At 34.1% G+C, this 17804-nt stretch overlaps 1 protein-coding gene and 1 long non-coding RNA gene across 2 annotated transcripts; one reads left to right on the top strand and one right to left on the bottom strand.

Moving 5' to 3' along the window:
- Nucleotides 1-3970: 3970 nt before the first annotated feature.
- On the bottom strand, nucleotides 3971-4601 carry LOC123918294. The gene is made up of 2 exons (XR_006812746.1): nucleotides 4470-4601; nucleotides 3971-4363 (listed from the first exon to the last, which is right to left on the bottom strand). It is a non-coding gene; the product is annotated as an uncharacterized LOC123918294 (long non-coding RNA).
- A 12465-nt stretch (nucleotides 4602-17066) lies between these two features.
- Nucleotides 17067-17804, top strand: LOC123913506 (putative F-box/LRR-repeat protein 23). The gene is made up of 2 exons (XM_045964272.1): nucleotides 17067-17137; nucleotides 17315-17804. Exons 1-2 carry the CDS (start codon nucleotides 17067-17069, stop codon nucleotides 17802-17804), a joined length of 561 nt encoding a protein of 186 aa, XP_045820228.1.

Here is a 17804-nt window from a genome sequence, read left to right as displayed (position 1 = left end):
ATTTGCTTCTTATCATTTAGACGAATTTTAATTTTACCTCTTGTAATTTTTTTTTTATTCCACCCTTATAATTTAAAGGTTCTTTGGTTTAGACCTTGTGACGTTTATTTAACCCTTCAAAATGATGATTTAGCGTGCCAAGTCGGCTATTTTTATTTCGTTTCCATTTATTTTAATTAGAATTTCGACTCGTACGGTGTACGGGTCTATTTAGTCTAATATGTAACAAAAAAATATATAATAATTGTAACATTAAAAATTAGTTTAACAATAAATTTAGAAAAATATCCATACAACAGAAATTACAGTGTATTATGAAATACTTCTTTATAGGTTACATTGAAAGTGTTATTCGTATCTTCACCGTCTTCGTCAATAATCAATATTTTTAATCCTTCTCTAGAAGTAACTCTTGAAATCGAACAAACAACTGACAATGTGAAAATACTAGCGATGGTAGATATATATATCCCAACATGCTTAAGAGATATTGTCATTGACTCTTATTAATAGTCAAAAAATAAAAATTAACACCTATATAAAAAAACAATTTTCATCATGTTCTTTATCGCTTTATGTAGTTTTAGCTTTTGTGATTATTGCTCATCTATTTGATTTGGTTGCTTCAATTCATTTGTCCTACACACTAAATGTTATTGGTGTGGTTTTCGGTTCGAATTCAGAACAATTGGCGTCCACCGTGGGGCAAAGGGTTAAACATATTAAGTACCATGGGTTCAAAATGGATTATCGGGGGACTTTTCAGAGACAATTTGGAATTGTGGAAAGTGAAGATGGGATCAAGAGCAATTTTAATGTCTGAGATGATGGATAAAACATGGAGTGTGATTATCCGGTGCCTCGAAGGTATAAAGCTAATGGAGATTGTGATGAAGGTCAGCCTGGAGAGGCGGTGGTAATAATACTCAACATTAGCCTGGAGAGGTGGTGGTAATAATACTCAACATCGGCTTGGAGAGGCGGTGGAATAATACTTGGTGTTACGTTTTGAAACAACAACTTTATTATTGTGAGAATGCAAAAGTGCTAGTGTAGTGAAGTTGGGAATCGGTGGAGTTTAAGTCGTGGACTTTGTATGCTCCGATCACATGTGTTTTGAGGAAGGAGTACTTTGAAAGTCCTAGAGCTAGTTGAAGGTGGAGTTTGTTCATCTTGGAGACGGGAAATCTTGTAAGGTTCAAGGTATGGTTGAATTTCTTTTACACAATGCGAGGTATCGTTCTTGAACTTTGTTACTAGTTGTGATTCGCATGATGTGGCTAAGTTGTGAAACTTCGGTTTGTTGTTAGTGACATTGTTGGTTTTAGTTGTACTAGTGAAATGAAGTTTACTAGGTGGTGAAACTAAACCGGGAAGTGTTGGAGACTACCAATGACTTGAAGTGCGTTTCAGAGTAGTTGAAAAGTTTTACGTTACAAGGTGGAAGACATAGTGGATATACCGGTTTGAGACTGTGGTGGAGGAATCTCGGTTTGAGGTGGAGGTACACCAAAGTGGTATGGCTATGGAGATCTTGTGTGGAAGCAACGGTGATCAGGCTTGGTAACTTGTTAGACTGCTGGAGGTAGTTGGACACAAGGAGAGTTTGAGGTTGCAGCTTGTGAAACCACCTAAAATTTCCAAGGTTGGTTGGAGGCAAGTATATCTTCAAGAGTACAGAAAGCTACAATCCGGGGTTTGAAGAGGGTACGATGTAGCTTGTGGATTGTCCTAAAAATCCAAGGGCAATTGTAGGCAAGCAATTTTTCGGGAGTACGGAGAGGTAGACTTCGGGGTCTGAAGAGGAGTGGTGAAATCTTGTGTGTAAGCATGATGGTTGGTGGGAAGTTGGCATCACCATCCATTTAAAGGCAAGGTGGAGATTGCTGGGATTTGCCTTAAAATTGAAGAGGAAAACTGGTTATCTCATTGTTTTGGGTATATTCTAGGGTTGGGGAAGTGTTTCTAACACCTTGTAATCACTTATCATTGAAATCTCTTGGTCACGGGGAGGTTTGGGAAGGGTAGAATTAGGGAGTCTAATTCTTGTAACTCTTTTGTAATGAATCTTTGTAATCAAGAAGAAAATTTGATAGTGGATTGGCGAGGGTCTCTCTCTCCCCAGAGTAGGTCGATTTTGACTGAACTGGGTAAATAATTTTCATCGTGTTCTTTATCGCTTTATGTAGTTTTAGCTTTTGTGATTATTGTTCATCCATTTGATTTGATTGCTTCAATTCATTTGTCTCACACACTAAATGTTATTGGTGTGATTTTCGGTTCGAATTCAAAACAATTATTACCCAACATCTATCAACACCTAACTTTAACAAACCAACCAACAATTAACTAGAAATGATTGCACAATTACAGAGAAAGAGAGTATTTTTGCAAAGATGAACATAGAACAAGAGGCTAAACCTAGATCATCAAACGCACATGAGCAAGCTTGACGGACCGAAAAGGAGACACGGGCGGGTAATTGGAATAAAAATCCTCTATTTGGGATTTCATGCTATTTGTTCTATATAGCAACGTTACTTTGGAATTTCATGCTATTTGTTCTATATAGCAATGCCAATATATAATATTATTTACCATTTTCTTCAAAAAAAAATTAAAATATTAAAAAATGATTTTTTTAAATGAGTATTAAATAAGGAAAATTAAAAAAGCCAGTTGGAACGAAAATACATGAAGCTAGAAGAAAAAAACTAAGTCAACGTCACGCTTCATTATTTTGTACAATCAAATAATCTTGGATAAATGTTCAAAATTAAATCATCTTAAAATTACAAGGGTGTAACCAAAAATCATCTTAAAATTACAAGGGTGAAATTACAAAAAATAAAATAAAATAACATGTAGAAACCGAAATTTGTCCAAATAACAAAGGAGCAAAAGTATATTTAACCCTAAGAACTATGAAATATTCTAGCAAAATGAATTTTGCATCGATTTATTTTTTGTGTAAGAACCCATCCTTATGTCTAGTAGTGCTCATGTAATTAATATTTATGGCTACGTCCGTCAATGCATTTATTTTGCATCGTCATGTATATCGACTGAGCTGCAAAATGGGCTAGCTCGAATGAGCCGGTCCGTCAAACCCGATTTTTTCCCGGGTTCGGGCCTTAAAAATCCTAGCCCGAATTATTTCCTGACTTTTTAGCCCTGCCCGATAAAGTCCGATTATAATATGGGCTAGCCTGAATGGGCCACGGGCGGTTCGCAAGCCCGAAAAAATTAAAATTAAACATAAATATAAATAATTTTTTTGGATGATTTGAACTTAGTTCGTACTATAAATTTAAAAACACCGTTCACTACTTAAGTAGCGGATGAGTAAAAATAAGGCACCCGAGAAACTCGTAGGTAGCGGATAAGTTAAAATAGGTCGCGCGAGAAACTCGTAAGTAGCGGATGACTAAAAATAGGGCGCGTGAGAAAGTCGTAGGTATAGCGGATGAGTAAAAATATGATGCGCAAGAAACTCGTAAGTAGCAGATGAGTAAATATAGGGCGCGCGAAAAACTCGTAGACAGAGTAAAAATACGGTGCGCGAGAATTATTATATATATATATATATATATATATATATATATATATATATATATATATATATATATATATATATAATATAAGTAGCGGATGAGTAAAAATAGGACGCGCGATAATTATTGATCATATTTATAATGTTGAGTTTGAACACTAAATATAAAATAAAAAATAAAAAAATAAACCGGACGGCCCGAAAGCCCGACAACCCGTACCGAGCGGGGCTCGGACACTAATTTTGATAGCCCGTTTTTTATCCGGACTTTTTAGCCCGGCCGGATGACAGCGCTAACACTATGTTTGGATGCCAAAGAGATAGGGAAGAGAGAAATAGTGAAGAGAGAAATAAGAGAGAAGAGAGATAGAAGAGAAATTGGATGGAAATTTTATATGGTTTGGATGAATAGAGAAGTGAGAAGAGAGAAATTAATAAAAATGAGAAAATAACAAATTTACCCTTTTTTACAAGAAAATAAACTAGTTGAATGAGAGTATTGTTGTAAAATTATTTATTTCACTACTTGTCACACAAATCTCTCATAATATGGAGAGATTTATTTTTGGCAGTTACTAACCATTATATTTCCCTCTTTCCTTATTTCTCTCCTCATCCAAACTATAGAAATAATTAATTTCTTTGCTATCTCTCTCTTTCTTATTTCTCTCTTTTGTAAATCTACCTAAACAAACACAGTGTAATATCGACAGCGGTTGTCAATGCATTTATACTTGCGAACCCAGCTTTTTGGACAATCATCAACAGTATGACAATATAGTATACTTTTACCCAACAAGTTTGTAAATCCTGTAAAGAGAAGAATAGAATAAAAAATGTTATAACTAAAATGAGATATAATTAAGACTGTGATTATGTACCAAATTTGAAAAACATAAAAAATAAAATAGTTTACCGCAATCAACTTCATTTGCAATAAGGAAAAAATAGAAAATCATAGTATAAACAAATTGAAGAGTTTTAGTCATATTTTACTCTCTTTGTAGGTGCAAGATAGAATATAATTTGATCATTTTATAGCGTATAAAATGTACTCCCTCCGTCCCAAAAAGAATGACCCATTTTGAATATATGCACTATTCATATATATTGTTTTGACCATATTTTTCTACTAATAAATAAAAATAAATATTAACATATAAGATGTTGTTAGATTCGTCTCGATGAGTATTTTCAAAATATCAATTTTTTATAATTTTTACTATTATACAATTAAAGATATTAGTCGCCAAAGTTATGCATTGGCATGCGTGTTTCGGTCAACTGGGTCATTCTTTTTGGGACGGAGGGAGTATATGTTATGCTAAAAATAATAATATATTTTTATCATTTTTTGTTTTACAGTAATAATTTCAATGCTTAGAAGTTGTGAAAAGCCACCTTATTATAATGCTTCGAAGTTGTGTTTGCCTCTTTAAATTATTCTCTTTTTTTTTTTCATTAATTTTTTGACTTTTGTATGTAGTAAGCCAAAATTTAAAATATAATAATAATTTACAATATTGCATGACAACAAAGTTAAACGCAAATTCAACTTATAAATTTATTATTTATCGGACATCACCACATCAAGTCATCATCCAATTAGGGTCTTGATTATTGGTCATGGGAATTGGAGATCCTTTTGTTGCTTTGTTCATTTGCCTTTTAGGAATTTCAGTGGTGTATCTCTTTATTTCATTGTCTCTTTGTTGATTCTGGTGGAGTGTAGGTACCTCATTGTTTACTAAATTTTCTCTTATATTTTTCTCGTTTTTATATTTATATATATATATTATAGGCAAAATAGCACCAAGTGTCCTTTATCTTATTTTTTGTAACACTTTGATCCTTTATTTTTTTTTTAATAATATTTTGGTCTTTTAACTTATTTATTTGTAATACTTTAATCTTTTATCTTTTTTTCTTCCCAGTTAGGTCCTTTATCTTTTATAACATTCACGTATAAACCATTTTTCTTATTTATTTTATTAAAAAAATGTTGAATTTAATTTTTTTAAATGCCATTAAATTCAAGGGCACAAGATATATAATATTATATTAGCCATTAGAAAAAATATTATATATCTTGTGCCATTGAGTTTTATTGAATAGGTTTCTCTTTTTACTAAACTAAAAAATCAATATTACTAACTAAAAAAATTACTGTTGATTGTTTTTATTTAAGGACAAAACTTATATGCATTTCTTTAGATGCAGTTTTTCCTGTTCCTCACAAAAAGGTAGTTATTTATATTTTTTAATTAAAAAAAGAAAAAAATTTGTTTTTAAATAAAAATAACTTCCCTCATGTATCTAGCACAGTAAGAACTATGTATATGGAACTGCACATAAGTTTGGTCCTTTATTTAAAATGACAGAGTACAGTACATTGGAACGGATTTTCTTGGTGGCCGAAAGGTGCCTCGCTTTCCATTTCTTGAATATAGGTGTATCCATTTAGTAGGAACACTATTATGTATATGTTGAGAATATGTCGAAAAATCACATCAATGAAATACTTGTTGTGTGGAGCAATAGAATGACAACCAATAATAAGTGGAATAAACAATATTAATAACAACAGATAAAAACAATAAAGGAGAAGAAACAACACGATAATGAGTTTACTCCGTTCGGTCCAACCCCTCCGTTCCATTATAATCATAGAGTCACTTTACAAGAAATTCCCAAATTGGGTTACATGCTACCTAAATCCTGAATCTCTTATCGTGACCAAGAGACTTAATTTATAATATACCAAAGGTGTACCATAAAGATAGTTCGCCCCACCCCTAGAGTGTTGTACCAAGAGAAAAAACTCATTTCCTCTCTAAAGCCTTAGCCTTTGTGGGGTGACAAACCCTTATCCTTGCCTACAGCTACATGTTTCCTCTCTCTCTCTCTCTCTCTCTCTCTCTCTCTCTCTCTCTCTCTCTCTCTCTCTCTCTCTCTCTCTCTCTCTCTCTCTCTCTCTCTCTCTTTGTTGCTCTTTTATTTTTCTATGAATAAATCAACCTCTATTTATAGAAAAATATATGCCTAAATCCTAGAAACAAATATGGTTTTAAATAAAACAGAATCCAAGTTAGTGCCCTCCAAGAAAAAAAATTTCCCGAAAAAACAGTGTGATGCTCCCATCGCAGGTACCAGCATCAACCAAGAAATAAACTTAAACAATTGCGCCCAACGAAATAGTCTTTTATGCCAAGCGCAGTTGATAGCCTCCAAGGTTTTTTCTGACTTCTGTATCTGAGATTTCAAGGCATACTCAACAATTCTCCACATTGCCTTTAAATCGAAGGTCATCAAACACCGCACTGCTCTCCATCCTCCTTGAACTCCCTCATTCAAGACACCATATCAAATCCAAGTCCCAACTGAATCTTGACCTTGACACCAACCTCCACTTGCTTCCAACAATGTTATACTCACAAGCGTCCCGGTTTGAAAAATACAAGAAAACACTTGATTATTGAGGGCGAAAAGCCTCCAAGAAGAGCTAAAATCGTCAATAATGTATGCTTTAAGTGTTATTGGTGGCCCAGAACCCTCAGTAACATTATTGGCGGCCTGCAACCCTCAATAAATCCTTAGTCAACTGACAAATGTGTTCTTCGCGGCCTGCAACCCTCAATAATGCTGGCGAATATATTTTTTAAAAAATTATTTATTTAAAAATCAGAAATTTTGATTTTTAAATAATTAAATTATTTTTTAATAAATACTTAGATTAATAATTTCATTATTTTAAAATCAGAAATTGTATTTTAAATATTAAAATTTGCTTTATCTTACCATCAAGGTGTGGCAAAAGTGGTATATATTTTGGTCCTTTAACCATTTGGTCCCGGATTCGATTCTCGGCCGGTGCGTATGGAAAAACTTTGTTGGGAGAGGTCAGCCCCTTAAATGGATATCAGTTACCTCAAGGGGATTAATCTCTGCAGTTGCGTGCGGATGATACATTTGGTTAAAAAAAATTGCTTTATATCAAAAAATATTTTACTATTCTTTTTAAGTTTTTTTTTTTGACAAAAATATTTTTTTAAGTTAAAAACAATGTATAGCAATAAGTATAAAACAATGTATCGCATTTATTTTTGGCTTGTGAAGCTGCTTTTTGTATTCTGATGGGCCGATCACTTTTGATTCGAGATTGGGAGTTAGAGTCTTAGGGCATATTTTTGGGTCGGGTTGATGGTCTGGTGACTGTAGAGTGTGTACTAGGTGGTGTCTGTATTTAGTTTTTTCGTTGGTGTTCCGCTTATATACGGCGCCTTTATTTTGTAGTTTCGTTTTTTCCGGCCTTTGTTCGTCTTGTGCAGAGATCGGTTATTATTAATAAAAAATTTACCGTTCAAAAACATATTGATTTTTTAAGACCAAAAAAAAAATTTCTCTACTCTTTTAAGTTTAAAGTTTTTTACTTAAAACTAGTATTTCTCTTTACTTTTAAACTAACATTTTTCTTAAATATTTTTTTAACATATTTCTCTATTCTTTAGAAGGAAAAAACTTGAAAAGTATGAAAAAAATTCAAAGATTGAAAAATACGAAATTTTAGAGAGAAGTTAGAAAAGTTTAGAGTGAAAATGAAAGTATAAAAATTAATTGAAGTTGGATTAGTATATAGAGGAGAAGAGGGAAATGCATATAAGTTTTTTTATATAAAGTTTGTTAAATTTGTGAGACTAAAATCTTGATGATAATGTACATATAGTAAAATTTATTTAAAATTAATTAAAATAAATTTATATAAAAAAATATTACTAATCTCAAGATTTCCTCATTCAAGATACAACTGATCTCAAAACTTCCTTGCTAAAATACTACTTATCCAAAAAAAAAACTAAAAATATTGTAATTAAAATGTAATATTTTTAATCTTCATTGACTAGCATTATTATTTTGACACATCTTTAATATTTGTAAATGTGTTTAATATGTGTCTAAAGAAAGTAATGCAAAGAAAAAAGTGTAGTGTCGGACAACGACCCAAAGAGTGTCGGAGTAACGGAAAAAAAATGATTTTTTTTACATCTGACTAAACTATTCGACATGTGTCGTACAAGTGTCATAAAAGTGTCGGACACCGCGTCACGGCTAATCATAGAGGTGTCCGTGCATCACAGGACTTAAAATGTTTTTTTTGTTGTTATATTGGATTTAATAAAGATCAAACTTAAGACTTTATGTATACTCATCACTATTAGACCAAACTTAATGACCTAATTGTAAAATGTTGTAACTTATTTTTATAAAGTAGCCTAGTGACTAAAAAATCTAGCTTAAAGGTGAATAAGTAGAGTGTCCGAATTCGAATCCCGACCCTACATATAAAGTGCGATGTTCCTGCCAACCGAGCTAAGCTCACGAGACAAACAACAAAATACAAAAATATAATTTAACCTTATGAATTATTTAGTTTTATTTTATTATAATTAATTCAAAAGAGGCATGGAGGGCCTTAATTAAGTAAGGAGCGTAAATGAGAAAACTTAAGTGGCGCTCGGGCATTTAGACGAAGAAACTAGTCATGCTATATAGCACTGCTGTTAAAATAATGACGTATCATGTTGATTTAGCTATTATGTTTTTTTTGTCATTTATTTTAAGAGTTTAATTGATATGCACTGAAGGTGTAAAATAATTTTACATTATCGTCCAATAAATAACCATCATTTTACCATGTCATGTCAAGAAAGTTGGATGAAATGGGGTGATGTGTCGAAAAACATGGTTGATATTGGTTGACAGTGTAAAATTATTTTCACCGTCGATGCATATCAATTAAATCCTTATTTTAAATCCACATGTCTTATTTTATTAATTACCATCTATTTTAAAAAATAAACATGCAATAAAATCAAATAAAAAAACATCCCTAAAATCTTAAATCCAATTTGCTCAACTCTTATCATCCAATATTCATCACCCGACATCGATCTGATCTTACTTAATCAAATCAACCCAAATCTTTATCATAAAATTCATCATAAAATTTATCGACACCTAACTTCTTAATCTTCTCTAACACCTCATATTATAACAAACTGACCAACAATCAACTAAAAATGATTGCACAATCACAGAGAAAGAGAAGTTGAACATAGATCATAAAACACACATGAGCAAGTTTGAACTGAATCAACCCACTTGGGTTGGTCGGGTTGGTCGAGTGGTGTTGGCTTGGGCCCTTAGAATATGCTCCTCTCAAGGTCTTAGGTTCGATTCCCACTGGTGCCAATTTCGGTGGGTCAAGTCCATACAGAGCAAATAAAACTCTGGCTTTAAATGAGACCTCCGTAAGTCGGCGGTGGGATTGGTCTCCTTGGATTAGTCGGTCCTAAGGCCGGATACCAAGTTTTTAAAAATAAAATAAAAAGTTTGAACTGAATCAATGCTACGAACAAAATGTGATGCCCACAACAAGCTTGAACGACATAAGAGGAGATATCACTGGCGTGATATTGGAATGAAAACCCCCAATTTAGGATTTAATTAAATGGTTTCAAAGTTTGTCAAAAAAAATTAAATGGTTTCAAAGAAAATGACTGTTTTTTTTTTTTTTTTTAAAAAAAATAAGTTAACTATTTTGATTGCTATTTATTCCTCAAAGATTAAAAATGAGCTTATTTAAGTTTAGTGCAATTTTTTTTTTGTTGGTGCATAGTTTAGTGCAATTTTACTTGGAATAGTTCGTGCAATTTGTTCTATAGATAACAATAAGAGCATCCACAATAGAGCTCTTTGTAACAGTCGAGGCTGACGAGAGCGTAGGGAGTGGTCGCCGGTGCATGAGGCATGACAATGTGAGGCTCTTAGGCTGTGCAGGTTTGAGACTGCATGGTGGTAGGAAGACTTATAAGGATTGATGGGTACTATCTATACCAACAATATGCATCTTCTTTTTGGTAGCATATTCCATAAGAACTCCACAATTAAGCGTGCTTGACTTGGAGTAGTCTTTGGATCGGTGACCTTCTGGGAAGTTTCCCAGAAAGTGTACGAGTGAGGACAAAGCAAGCTGAAAAGACTCGTGTTGGTTTGTGGGGTCAGTCAGTCGTCCTGAAAGGAGGTTGGGATGTTACGAGTGGTATCAGAGCAAACATCTCCCAGTACGATGTCGTTCGGGGACAACCAAGCGCAAGCTGGTGGGCATGTAACACCCGAGGCTGACGAGGGCGTAGGGAGTGGTCGCCTGTGCATGAGGCATGACAATGTGCGGCTCTTGGCATCTTCTAGGAAAGAACCGAATTAACATCGGAATGAGAGGGATCCTGAGGCTGTGCAGGTTTGAGACTGCATGGTGGAAGGAAGGCTTATAAGGATTGATGGGTACTATCTATACCAACAATATTCATCTTCTTTTTGGTAGCCTATTCCATAAGAACTCCACAGTTAAGTGTGCTTGACTTGGAGTAGTCTTTGGATGGGTGACATTCTGGGAAGTTTCCCGGAAAGCGTACGAGTGAGGACAAAACACGCTGGAAAGACTCGTGTTGGTTTGTGGGGTCAGTCAGTCATCCTAAAAGCAGTTTGGGATGTTACACTCTCCAAGTTTGAGTACTTAACTAGGTCTCACGTGTACACATCACTGTTTTATTATTTTTTAATAATATGACATAATAAGTACTCAATCCATCTAACTCAGCACCTCTTAAAAAGTTTTAAATCGGTCTCACTTACAACTCTATATCCCATCAATACTTTTACAATATGTCCCACAAAAAAATATTATAATGAGAAGAAAGAAATTTGAGAAGCAGTACATATTAGGTATTCAATGGGTATTGCTCCAATGGTAGTACCTAATAAGTACCTATATAAGTACCTAATAGGTACTACCATTGGAAATGGTCTAATAATTAGTAAAAAAAAAACAATAATCGTGTTCCAACGCTTTGAACCACTTCAAACGGTGTGGGATAATGAGAAGGCGGTGGCGACAGGGTTTAGCAAGGCCAATTTCGAGTATTTGGATGCTCTATTCGAATGTTAAAAATAGACCCTTTATTAAAAAAAATGTTTTTTCTTAATAAAATAATCCTCGATTTAAATTATAAATAACATTGAAAAATTATGACATCCTTATAAAATAACATAAAAAAATAACATCAAAATGCATATTGCATATGGATTTATTATTATTTTATTTAACATAAAAATGTTGATATTTTAATAACATCAAAATACATATTGCATGGATTTATTTTTTTGTGTGTAATAACTCATCCTTCTCTTAGGTCTAGTACTCATAATTCATGGCGTCAGTCTAGAATACGCAGCGATTGTTAATGCACTTATACTTGCGAACCCAGCTTGGTGGACAATCAACAATACCCTTACATGGAATAGGAGCAGCAGCCATCAAGTTTGTATACCCTGTAAAGAGAAATATAGAATCAAATTATGTTACTAAAAAAATAAAATGGGATATAATGACTTTGTCCGAAATTTGAAAAGTATAAAAATAAAATAGTTTACTGCAATCAACGCTGTTTGCAATGAGAAAAAGAAAAACATATAAAATCACAGTGTATAGAATTTTAGCCATATTTTTCTTTTTTCTGTATGTAAAAAATAGAATGTAATTTTTTTTTTGTGGGAAAAATAGAATATAAATTGATCATTTTATAGTGTATATATTATGCTAAAAAAATAATATATTTTTTGCGCTTTTAGCGCTTGGAAGGTATGAAAAACCACCCTAAAATTTAAATCATTATTAATTATCTATAAATAATATATTTTGGTTGCCTCTTTAACATACTAAATGAAAAATGTAAAAATCTAACACTAAGCATTATAAATTATTCTTTTTTTTTCTTTAACTTTTTGACTTTCGATGACAGAAAGAAGAAAAGTAAAATAATAATAATAATAATAATAATAATAATAATAATTCACAATATTGTGACAACAAACAAAGGTAAATGCAATATCGGCGCCTCCTTTGAGATACTAAAGTTGGTATTGGCATGTGTATTTGAGATGCATTCGCGACATTAATTTATTCGAGCTAAAACATAGTACTTTACGCCTAGGTGTGATGTACATATCAGTGAAGCTATTGGTTTTCTTTATGCGCTTAATTGGATGCATGAGCTCAACTTAGGACCCGTTGATTTTGAGTTGAATTCAAAAAGATTGGTTGATAATTTCTTATCATCTGAACCGGATGCTACAGAGTTTGGGGATATTATCAAAAAATGTAGATCGTGTTTTTCTAATTTTTATAACGACTTGAGTGTTGAGTTTATCCGGAGACAAACAAATGAGGTGGCCCATAATCTTGCTAAGGTGACCATATATTTTCAGCTAATCCCCAAGTGTTGATTAATATGCCGCATTGTATTGAACACATTTTTATTAATGAAATGTTATAAGTCTTTTTTCGTAAAAAAAAAAAAGTTAAACATAAGATGAAGGCATGTTTGAATCATACAATCAAGAGGCACTTTTAACTATTTACAAGTTCAATAATGTGTTTCTACAAATCATTACCAAACAACTAGAAGCCCAATGTATGGTGCAAGCAACCTTTCAAAATAATCCTCATTTCAACACCTACAATCTTGGAGTGAAGAATCACATGAATTGTTCTTATGGAGCTAATCCAAATCAAGCATTTCCTCAAGATCAACATTTTGAAGATCACCTTGAATCTTTTGAAGATAATCTTATCTTAGCCATGAAGATGACTCAAGGCAATTTTGAGGTGATGAAGGCAAACCAAGAAGTGTCAAGCGAACGTCATGAAGCCTCCATCAAAAATCTCGAAAACCAAATGGGTCAACTAGCAAGGCAAGTCTCTTCTCTACAAACTCAAAGTGGTTTTTGTGGAAACACACGGATCCTCATAATGAAAATTGTAATTCCATTAATTTGAGGAGTAGAGAAGTTTCATCACCGGAAGTAGTAGAGAATCCTAAGAAGGATGAGAGTAAAAATGATGTAGTTGAAAAGATGAGGGATGGTGTAGTTGAAAATAGAAGAGAAAATAAGAAAGAAAAAAAAATAAGGAAGAAAAAGCTTATGAGGGTGAAGTTGAAAAGAGTGGAGAATGAGTCTAGTGCCAAGAAAGACAAGAAACCTCTTGTGAAGGACCCCACGTTTCAAGTTCTTTCACCATATGCTAGAGTGCCTTATCCTAGGATGAAGAAGGTCAAGAACCAAGACCTTGAATTTTGTGGAGTGGTATCCGAATGTTTCAAAGTGGAAGTGCTAGAAGAAGTGGTAAAAGATGGGAAAGAAGAAGAGTGGGATCATGAGATTGAATTTTTTCTTCAAAACTTGGATAACCCCCTAGAAGAGGAGAAAGAGCCAAAGGCGATAAAAAAGCCACCGGAATTGAAAGAACTTCCTCCTGAATGGAAGTATGTGTTTTTGGGTGGCGACTCTAGGAAACTCATGATCATAAGTGATTTGCTCACTCAACTAGAAGAGAATGACTTGTTAAAGGAAGCAGAGAAAGTGAATGACGACCTAGGATGGGACTTGGATGGTGTGGGTCCTATCTATTGTTTGCACAAGGTGGCCAAAGAAGAAGAGCCCAATCCGGTTGTTAATCCTCAAAAGTCTTCCACTTCAACATTGAAAGCTTCGGTGAAGAAAGGCTCTAAGAAATTTCCATCACGGTCTAGTAAGAAGGAAAGAACCAATTTGAAGACCAAAGGGGAAGGTCTCAAGAGTGATTCGGGAAGTGTGAATCATTACTTATTGATATTAATATTGCTCCTTTGAAGGAAGAGAACAAGAGGAGCCGGGTTGAATCAAAGTTGAAGTATCCTCCCTAACTTGTGATGATGAAGCGTCAAGCTAATGACGAGAAAGAAGCGCTTCATGGGAGGCAACCCATGAGTTTACGGTCCTTTCTTCCCTCTCACTCTTATACTACTTTATGAATAATTGTTTGATGTCTCTTATTGTGCTGGATGAATGTACTTTAATCTTGAATTTGAATATCTTCTTGTTTGATTGTGGAATTTCATTTACCTTTAGAATTGTTTTCAATATCTTGGCATGTTCTTTCTATCACTTGAATATCAATTGTTTGATTCTATCCGCGTGTGATTTGTGATACTTTCAGTGCAATTGCTTGTTGCACTCATGTGATCAAGAGGCAAAGGAAAGAAATTCACACTTTTTACCGGCTCTTTGATTCGACCTAACCGTGAGGTATTGAGCCAAACACTTCTCATTCTTTCTATGTGATATCCACTCTTGTATTGTCTCTCGATTTTGCTTGTATTCTCTTTATTTGATTGGTAATTTTGTCGCACACACGAGGAATGTTGTATTGGTACCTTTGAGCCTTTCTATCCACCCTTACATATGTATCCTTTGCTTAACCAATTTGAGCCGAAAGAAAATATGTTATTTTTGCAAAACCTTAAGAAAATTTTGATGAAAAAAAAAGGAATGATTTTCTTGGAGGTTAGACACCTAATTAGTGGTTGATGCGCAATGCTCACCACTAAGTTTGGGGTTGCTCTTTGGAATTAGCAAACAATGAAGTTTGGGGTGAGGGTACTAGAGAACTTACAATAGTTTTTGGTTGAAAAATTTTCAAAAGTTGGAAGGCTATAGAGAAAGAAATATTTGAAGAAAAGAAAAGAAAAAAGAGAAGAGATGAATGTAGAAAAAGAGAAAAGAAATACAAAAAGAGGTGATAGCCTTGAATGCAAAAGAATTGCAAAACTTTGTATGTTGAATTGAAAAAAAAAAGTTCTCTAGTCCATTATGTTTCAAAAGAAAAAGGGTTTTGGTTTACAAATTTTCTTTGACTTTAGGCGGATTTAACTCCAAGTTTTTCTACTACTTATCCTAAAAAGTCACCATCCTCTCTAACCAAGCCACGTTATAACCCTTAAGACCTCTAATGTGTGTGTGCAAAGTGAATCGATTGAATTTCTAGACTATACTTGGAAAATTATTGTTGACTTGCTTGATGTGTTGATTTGAGTGAATTAACCATGATTGAAGAGTGTATGCGAGGATTGTGATGAAATCATAGAGCATCGGTTGAAAAGTGTGAATTTCTTGAAAATGCCTTGAGGGAATTGTGGTGCAATTGAGTGTTGCTTGCGAGTGGATCATTGATCATCAGATAAGTCTCACGCATGTATGATTCGAGTGATCTAAGGAAAATGCCAAGGTCTTGACATAAAAGCTTGAGGTAAAAGTTGTTTCCTTGAGGACAAGGAAAAATTTAAGTTTGGGGTTGTGATGACGTATCGTCACACTCTCATATCCATGCTTATTTAAGGAACATTAGACTTATTTTAGAGGTTTTTAATGAATAAACCAAGAGAAATCAACTCAGAAGCAAGATGACTTGGATTACAAGAAAACATGAAAATTATTGCAGGATTTCATACATTTATACTACGCGCGGCGTGGGAAGAGCCACGCGCGGCATGAGAGGAGAAGTGAACTACGCTGGGGGCGTGGAACCAATCACGCGCGGCGTAATAACATGGCTGAAGATCAAGTTCTCCTCTGACTTAATCACGCGCGGCGTGGGGCAGTTACACGCGCGGCGTGATGAGGAAAAAGCAACCAGGCGCGGCGTGATGGATCTGACGCGTGGCGTGGTTGCAATCTGTATATATTGAAAAGCCATTTTCTGGAAAGTGGTTCGAAATTTTGGAGTTCATCACTCATTTTCTAAGATCTTGTGCAACAATTGGGGTCCGATCCTGCATTCCAGTGGATAGATTCAAGAGATTCAGCAGTTTGGGAGCTTTCCTCATGAAGTTGAAGCTTGGATTTGCTCAAGAAACCATGAGGAGCTAAATCCCTCATAGAGGTTGGATCTAGGGATGAACTAGGCTTGTAATCTAATGTAATCTTAATTATTGTATTGAATCTCTCTTCAAGGTGTTATTTCATGAATTACTATTCTTAATGCATTCAATTTCTGATCAACTTTGCAATGATTTTAGATTCTAATTATGTATGAGAATATGAGTTAGGATCCGACATGAATTCATGAAGCATTTGCGGTGTGAACTCAAATCACACGTGATGCCGCAACGCAACCGCAACGCAACAGCATTTCACCGCAACACAACGGAGTTTTGACTGCAACGGCCGCAACGGTTCAATCCAATATTCCTTTTCGTAAAAATTCAGAGAATCTCACCTTTATTTTTTCCTTTATGTCCTTTCATTTTAGAGTTTCTGTCTTCTTATGTCTCGATGACTTAAAAATGAATCAAAATTTATATAGAATTATAAGTAAAAGATATATAAGGAATTACAATAATTATAGTATTTTTTCTGTGTTTGTGCCGATAAAAAATTATTTCACGTCGCAACGGCCGCAATTGCATCGCAGTGTCCCCATTAGCCGCAATCGCAATACCTGCAACCGCAACCGCATCCACGACCGCAACCGCAATTTAAAAGCTTGCTATTCACATTACTCATGTCAACCTTATTCCATTTGATTTTCATTGTTTGGTGAAGATTTGTCAATGTGCCATTGATCTAAGTTGCGGTCATGTGGATTGTGGAAGACATTGATATCGAGTTATTTGGGACCGACGGCCTCCTTAAATATATGGCTCAAAGGTAATTAGTTTCAATTCCAATCTTATAATGCACATTACTTTATTTTTGTAGTGATACTGGATATATATGTAATAACTCAAATAGATAGTAATTGGTGAATCTTTTTTCAATTTAGAACTGGAGTGAATCATAGTATATTTTAGGCATATTCTCACTCACATTCATAATATTTTACAGGGCAAACCGTATACGACGGTTACGACTTTTTGACTGTAAAGAAATTACATATAATGTGTTGACTAGATTTGTGAAGAAGTTTTCACTATTGGAAGAGTTTGAATATTCAGGTAGCAACAACCTATCTAAGGATTGCCTTGAAATTATTGGTCAATGTTGCCCTCTTTTGAAATCACTAAATCTTGAGAGGTTGTTTTTCTTGGAAACTATGAGAAAGTTGTTCTTATACTCCTATGACAAGTCTGATGATGATGTATTTGCTATTGCAAAAACAATGCCAGGGTTACGCCATCTTGAATTGCATGGAATTGCTCTTGACAATGTTGGGTTGATTGCTATTCTTGACAGTTGTCCTCTTCTTGAATCTCTTGATTTGCGAGATTGCTTTTGTTATCTGAGTCCAAGTTTGGAGAAAAGGTGTCGTGAGAAAATAAAAGATTCACAATTTCCAAATTACTCTTCAGACGACCGTTACTACTTACTACTATGA

This window comes from Trifolium pratense, linkage group LG3, assembly GCF_020283565.1.
Source record: "Trifolium pratense cultivar HEN17-A07 linkage group LG3, ARS_RC_1.1, whole genome shotgun sequence".
Lineage (NCBI taxonomy): Eukaryota > Viridiplantae > Streptophyta > Magnoliopsida > Fabales > Fabaceae > Trifolium > Trifolium pratense.
This window is presented reverse-complemented; position numbering and strand designations above follow the sequence as displayed.

What these genes read in the sequence shown, in the direction of transcription:
- LOC123913506 (XM_045964272.1), top strand. Translation starts at nt 17,067, where the DNA reads ATGTGGATTGTGGAAGACATTGATATCGAGTTATTTGGGACCGACGGC. An exon ending in CTTAAATATATGGCTCAAAG is followed by an intron (nt 17,138 to 17,314) that starts GTAATTAGTTTC and finishes AATATTTTACAG; the next exon opens with GGCAAACCGTATACGACGGT.